Here is a 7719-nt window from a genome sequence, read left to right as displayed (position 1 = left end):
AACAGATGGGACTTAACAAACAAGTACTAAACACATGCACGTGCCAGATACCACAAAAAATGAAAGTGAAATAATAAAAGGGACTATACGTGAATGAGCTGAAAATGGTGTGGAAAAACCTCGTCAAATTATTGTGAACACCACAGCAGGAGTCTTGCTGGAAGCAGCCCATCTTTTGCCATTGTATTCAGCAAGCCAATGGACTGTCGAGCAGAAACAGAAGAGGCCTGATGTCAACAATCCTAGGCCACATGCTGTTCAAGACATTATTCTTCCAGACATTATGAAGGTAACAACACGTTGTGAAAATTTTCTTTTGTGGGATTCGGGTGATCAAGACACAAACAGAATGTTGAAGAAGGCGGGGCTTAGCAGTGAGAAGATGGACTTTCAGGCTACTCCTAGAAATCCTCTATTCCGAAGCATTTGGACAGTCCCTTTTTGGACCCAAACTGTCCTGGAGAGACAGTGAAAGGTAGGAGGAGATCCAGTGGTTCCAGAGACGTTAGCAAAGTCTCTGGGGAACTGGAAAATAACCTCCTTTGCCAGTGACTTCCGGATTAGCCATAAGGCTAACTGCAGGCAGCCCCAAAGAATGCCGAAAGTTTATTTTATTACTCAGAGATAAACAGTCCGCCTAAAAATTCAAGCTAATTTAAATTAAAGAACAGAAGAATCTAGCGGTGATTTTGATCTTTTTATTGGTTTTTGGACGGTGGTTATTCTACTTTTTAAATGTTTTAAATGTTATTCACACGGATAAAGGATAGATTACTCCAACATCTCCTCTGATCCTCTGCAAGTGGGCTGTAAACCAATTCACTATAATTTGGTTGTTTACAACTTGACACTTTTATTGCTTGGCTGTATTGGTCTAAGATCTGATAAGATTGCACAGCTCCGAGCCTGCAAATACCTCAGAGCTTTCAAGAAAAAATACTAACTGCGTATAAATATGGCGTCTATTCAAGTGTCTATTCAAATGATTTTTTCAGCGCTACAGAAATTATCTGCCACACAGGCTAGAATTGAGAGAAAATTGGATTATTTGGTGTTTTTAGCAACAAAATATGAGGGAAAAATTGAGAATGATCTTCAAATACAAACTAAGGATGTCAGAGATAAAGATTCAATTTGCTGATATTCAGGGCAACTGGTTGACCTCTGAGGGAGAAAAAGATGGAATGTCTGAAGGGGGAGCAGCCACACAGAAGATTTACTTCAAAAGACAGGGCGCAGGAGGAGTGAGAAGCATTAAAGAATTTATACTTTATGAAATACCATCTGCAAAACTTTTGATACCATCACTGAGAATTAAAGACAAGCTGATAAAGGAAATAAAAGGAGGGCAGCAGCATTATATGAGCGGCACCATAAGCAAAAAGGTGCAAAGATTTCTTCGTATGGACTTTCTCATAAAGATGTTTGGAGAACTGGACCCACGAATGGCAACAGATTTAAGGCGGTTCTGTTACTGGAGAGACACAGGCTGATAGATGGAAGAGTATAATTTAAAACTAGCTAAACCTAGTTAAATTCATTTGTAATAGATATAGTTGAATAATAATTGATAATGATAGTAATATATATAATGTTGAGTTGCTATGATAAATAATAATTGGATATGAGAAGGGAAGGTTAGAAATATCTTTGGACTATATATAAAGATTATTAATAATAATTATTATTATTATAAAAAATAAAATAAAACTATACACAGTTAAATCTTAACTAATATGGGGAACATGCTATGATATACAATATAATTAAATAAAGAAAGGAGAATGATAATAAACCAGGCTAATAAGAAATTAGAGGGAACTGTAATTCAATTGCAAATGGAAAAGGCTGAACATTTTCTGAGATTCCAGAATGTAGAAGAAGAAGAAAAAGGAAGATCTAGCCAAATTGATGGCAGAGTTATTGGCACAGGCCCTTCGGATAACAGTACAGGATATGAGGGTGGAGTGTTTAGATGAAGTGTTTAGAATACATATGAGTTATCCAAGAAAGAAGAAACTCCCAAGGCAGGTGCATGTGAGATTCATCAATAGGAGCAGAAATTCTTTAAAAAGAAAGGGATGAACTATTGAAATATAAAGGGACAGAGGTTGTGGTTTTAAAATAGGTGCCTAGACATGTAAGAAACCTGTGGAAGCAATACCAAATCCTGACAGGACAGTTGATCAACATCAGATAAATTTCAGATGATTGATACCTGAAGGAATTTTGATTACGTGGAATGACAAAAGGCACAGATTGGATTCACTAGATAAAGCATATGAATTCTATGAGTACCATTTCAATGCAGATGAGGAGCATAAAAGAAGAGAGGAAACAGAAGATAGAGAACAAAAGGAATTAATGGCAGGAGGAACCAAAAGTAAACAAGAAGAAAGTGAAACTGAACAAAAAAAAACCCCAAACAGAATGAGAAGGAGCAAGAGCTAAAAGAAGAGAGAAATAAGAGCAACTAGAACAGCAAAATCTATTTATAAGTTAAACAATGGAAGAAGAAATAAAATTATTGTTGATTATATTAATATACTAAATTCTCCCATGAAAAGGAAAAGAACCCTTACCAAATTGCAAAAAAATGAAAATAGATATAATTTTCTTGCAAGAAGTACATATCAAAAGACAATATCACAATTTTTTAGAATATCCCAAAATTGGGAAACTATAAAAGAAAAGGGAGGAGATCTTATATATTAAAGAAACAATAAATGCTAAGCAAATTTATACAGATGAAGACAGGAGAATATTGATGGTGGAAGTAATAGCAAACTACAAACAAGTGTGATCTGATAGCAATATATGCACCAAACAATAAACAAGAAGAATTTTATGGAAAACTTCATGAGAAAATTGCAGAACTGTATGTATGTATGAAAATATTTGTGTAATAAGAGGTTTTAATGCAATTACAGATGCAAAACCTGACTATAGAAGCAGTGAACTATGCAAAAAAAAGGAAAACTTTACCAAAATTTTCTTTAAAATGGTGGAAGAAAAGTGCATGCAAGATGTGTGGAGAGAAAGAAACCCTAAGAAAAACCAGTATACATATTATTCAAATAAACACCAATCTTGGTCAAGAATAGATATGACATGAGTTAAGTACTAATGTACAAAAAATAGACGTAGAACCAAATATATTGGCATATCATAATCCAGTTTGGATCAAGTGGAAAGAACACAAAAAAGTGAAATGGATGTTGAATCAATCTATATTAAAGGACAAAGAATTTATACAAATAACTGAAAAAGAAAGGAAGTTAAAGATAGTAGAAAGGAAGAGGCCTCACTGCAAAATGTATAGGATACAGCTAAGGGATACTTTCGAGGACTAGCATAATTTACAAAGGAAAAAAAATAAGAAAAAGAAACAACATCAAAAGACATTGGAAGAAAAGTATAAAAGATTAGAATCAGAGCTACAGAAAGAACCACAAAAAAAATAATAATTTTAAAAATCAAATGGAAATAATAAAACATAAATTGACCTTTATTGAAAAAGAAGAATTGGCATGAAAAAATAAAAGTGCAAACCAAATTTTTTTGAAAAGTAGCAAACCAGGGAAAGGGCTGGGATATAAATTTTAAAAAGAGAACAAGAAAAAAGTAGATACAAAGTATGATAGACAAGAAGATTATGCTTCATTACCAAAATTATAACAAAAAAATAATAATCCAGAACTATTATGAAAATTTGTACGATCAAGAGGAACTATCAGAGGATAAAATGAAGCAATATTTGGAAGAAGCCAGGCAGCCTAAAGTACCTGAAGTAGTAAGAACTATATTAAATGAAAAGATAACAATGTTTGACCTAACTGAGGCGATTAAGAGAAAGAAGAACAATAAAACACCAGGGCCAGATGCCCTACGGGTGGAAGTTTACAAACAACTACAAGTCACCTTAGGACCGTCAATGCTGGAAGTCTATAATGAAGTCTTGCTAGAAGCTAAGATACCAAAACCCCGGATAGGAGCAAATATTACTCTTATACCCAAAAAAGATGCAGATTTATTGCAGATTAAAAATTATAGTCGAATCTCACTTTAAATGTGGATTATAAAATTTATGCATCAATAGTAGCTGAAAGCTTAAAGAGATTTTTGAATGAATTTATACACTCAGACCAAAATGGATTTTTGCCTAAGAGACGAATTAAAAACAACATGAGAATAATCTTGAATACATTGGAATATATGAAGCACAACCTGAAAAACAAATGGCACTGATCTTTTTAGACACACAGAAAGCATTTGATAATATAAATCGGCAATTTATAATATTGCAATTAAAATACATGGAATTTGGTGAAAAATGCATTAATATGATTAAGACAATATATACAAAACAGACTGCAAAAGTTATTATAAATGGGAATGTAATGGAGAATGTTAACATCAAAAAAGGCACAAGACAGGGATGTCCTTTACTATTCATTTTGACATTGGAAGTGTTAAATAGAAATATTAGGCATGAGACAGAAATAAACGGGATGGAGATAAAGAAAAGAAAAATACAAATTACAGGCATTTGCAGATGATCTGGTATTTATCATAGCAGAACTGCAAACAACTGGAGCCAAATTGATGAAGAAAATAGATGACTATGGGGAAGTTGCAGGATTAAAAGTAAACAAAGAGAAAACTAAAATTTTAGTCAAAAACCTCACAGTTAAACAGAAAAAAAAATTAATGGAGAAGACAGATATTCAAATAGTGAAGAAGGTAAAATACTTGGATATCCATTTATCAGCAAGATATGCAACTATAAAAGAAGATAATTACAGCAAATTGATACAGCAAATTGAACTGGACCTGGAAAAGTGGGAAAATCATTATCATTAATAGGAAGAATAGCCACTATTAAAATGCTCTACTGAGATTATTATATCAGTTCCAAACAATTCCAATAAAGCTGAAAAGAAATACGTCAAGGAATTAAATAGGCTTTTTGCTTCACTCCCTCCCCATCCCTATCCAGCAGGACACAGACAGCCCAATGGAGGTGGAAAAACGGGGTGTTTCTATCAGCCTTTCTCTTTTTTCCCCCTAGCCTCCTTTTGCCAGCATTCTTTAGATGGGTTTTTATTTTTATTTTGTCAGCCCAAGGGCGGCAGAGGGAGAGATATGTAGGAAATTTCCCTGATTGGTCATGGCCAACTCGATGCCACTCCACCTTGCCATGAGTGATGTTGAGTTGGCCATGCCCTCTCAGTTACATGACCTCACCTGAAAAAATACATTTGGGATCTCAATATAGACTTCCATAGCTAGTGCAGGGATTTCTTTATATCTAAAACACAATTACAGAAACTTGTGACATGATTTTCATAGCCTCATTCATTCTTCTCTTCATATGACAGCTGTTGGGTAGTGGGCTTTAGTGGGCAAGAACCAGACAAGCATAACTGTAACAGCTTTTATTGACTCAAAAACGGAACTGAAGAACTGCAGGCAAATGCCTGTTATTTATACTCTAGGCCGACAGGGCCTTAACCAATCATAAACTAGAAAAAAACAGCCCCCATATAAGTATTCTGAATTCCTTCCAACAATTGGAGTCATGTAAATGTTAGTTTGACTTTAGCCCAATTTAACAGTCAGGGTCATCTAAATCCACTTTAGCATAAATATATGCATTTAATATATAACAACAGCAGTCAAGAATGGAAAGATGGAAACTGTGAAGTTTGCTTCATTAGTATTTCAAACATCAAACCAGGTTTACATTAAATATGAGGAAGTAACATTCTGTGATGCATAATTTATTACAATGCAGCGGCCTATTTCAACTATGATTGAGAAAAAGAGTTGAAAAAGGAAAGTGCCTGAAACATCACATTATGTCCAAATATTATCCTTCACCAAAGCTGAGATTTGATGGACATCTTGATAGTTTTGGTGTTTTTTATTTCAGGATTCTCTACTACTGATGAGAAGAAATGGAGGGAGCTACGACATTTCACACTGTCCACCTTGCGAGATTTTGGGATGGGGAAGAAAAGAATGTCTGAGAGGGTGCAAGAGGAAGCCCTTTGTCTGGTGGAGGAAATGGCTACCAAAAAAGGTTCTCTAAAGAAACTGAAAGCTGTTCTCCCACACAAGAATCATAATAGGAAGAGTATTTAGAATATTAAAATGAAAGAGTTTGTTGTACTGTATGATAATACAGAAAAACTAGATTTTACTTATGGATGAATGAGATAGGAAACCTCAGGGCAAAAAGGAAAACATGGATAATAACTGCTCTTATAGGCATGGAGAGACAACAATAGGTAGTTTTCATGAGGGTGAAGACCTGAAATCCTCTGTGGACCTGAATTAAATGGTCATAAATAGTGTTCCTATTTATGGACAAATCTCTGGAATCAGGAGAGAAAAGAAAAGAATAGGTTAATTTTTTTTAAAGAAAGACAATAGAAAAAAGAAAGGAAGAAATTAGAAGGTGGGAGGGGGAGAGAGTCAGGAGAGTTAAAACTGGAAGCAGAACCTTCTTAGAGGTGAAGAAGGGAAGGGTCAAGGAGAAAAGACTTACCATGAACAGAAAAGAGCAGAGGAAGGAGGTTTCCATTTGATTACATATAAGCTCTTCTACTTAATATTATTTATCAAAAATTATCAATAAAATCTTTCCATAACTTCTTTGACCCAAATCATTTTTCCTTGCAGTTTTGTGGTGAGAATTCTGGAAGGGAGGATCCACAGTCTTTTATTCTGCTCATAGGTTTCTGTGGCCTTTGTTGCAGGGAAACCTTTTGACCCAAGAAGAAATGTTACAAGCGCTGTTTCTAATGTGATCTATGCAGTTGTCTTTGGCAATCGACTTGATTACAAAAATCACACCTTCATAGAGAACCAGCAGATTATGGAGTCTCAAATAAGATTTCTTGCTAGTTTCCTAGGAATGGTATGTTTATTCTCTCCCTGCCATAAACATTCATTTTCACTAGTGGGTTTTTTTCTCTATGTGTAAATGTCAAAATTAGAGATGTTGTGATTAGATGTGATGAGCTACTAAGCAGGAGAAACAAAATTTAGACATCCAGGAAAACACAAACTGGTTCTGAGCAAACGTCTCTTGGCTGGTCTTATTTCCCAGGGGTCTATTTCCTTTTCTCACAACAAATTTGGCCCTCACTTGATTGTTCCTAGCACTCACTCATTTCTTAACTAATCAGGGAGGTCCAAATGAGAAATTTAATTGGAGGGGCTGATTTCTCCTAATAGTAATCTTTCATTGTAATTTTTCACCCCTGGGCTCTACAGTTACCTTTAGTTCTCAAACATAATTCCATGTTGTAATTTTAACAAATAACAATAGTACCCATTATCCCCAATCCTTTAGGTTTGTGATATAAGGAGAATATCAATATTACGATCAAATTAAAGTTTAGTATTATAATATTTTTAAGAGTACATTGCTACACATTGTAGTAATCATCATATCAAATCAGGCACAGGGGATTCTTTTCTTACAATGGTGTTTTTAGAAATTTCCCCTGTCTTTCTTTCCACAGCCAACTTTTTTCTTCTATTGCTTCAAGAACTATCACCATTTTTGCCATTATCCTTTAATGGAAGAGATGGGAGGGGAGGTTAGAAAAGTAGCAGGTGAGTCCCTTGACCAAATATCTCCTACCAGGAACATAGCCTAGGTCAGTGTTTTTCAACCTTTTTTGTGCAAAGGCACACTTTTTTCAT

General features: G+C 34.7%; 1 protein-coding gene across 1 annotated transcript in view; it reads left to right on the top strand.

Moving 5' to 3' along the window:
* The first annotated feature begins 3637 nt into the window (after nt 1-3637).
* LOC116523929 (cytochrome P450 2C15-like) overlaps nt 3638-7719 on the top strand; it is a 12727-nt gene continuing 8645 nt past the window's right edge. Inside the window, exons 1-3 of the mRNA XM_032239022.1 lie at nt 3638-4052; nt 5936-6085; nt 6765-6925. Of these exons, the coding sequence (XP_032094913.1) occupies nt 3638-4052; nt 5936-6085; nt 6765-6925 (726 nt within the window). The remainder of the gene's footprint in view (nt 4053-5935; nt 6086-6764; nt 6926-7719) is intronic.

The sequence above is a fragment of the Thamnophis elegans genome, chromosome 2 (assembly GCF_009769535.1).
Source record: "Thamnophis elegans isolate rThaEle1 chromosome 2, rThaEle1.pri, whole genome shotgun sequence".
NCBI lineage: Eukaryota > Metazoa > Chordata > Lepidosauria > Squamata > Colubridae > Thamnophis > Thamnophis elegans.
The sequence above is the reverse complement of the archived record's forward strand: the minus strand, read 5'-3'. Positions and strand labels throughout refer to the sequence as shown.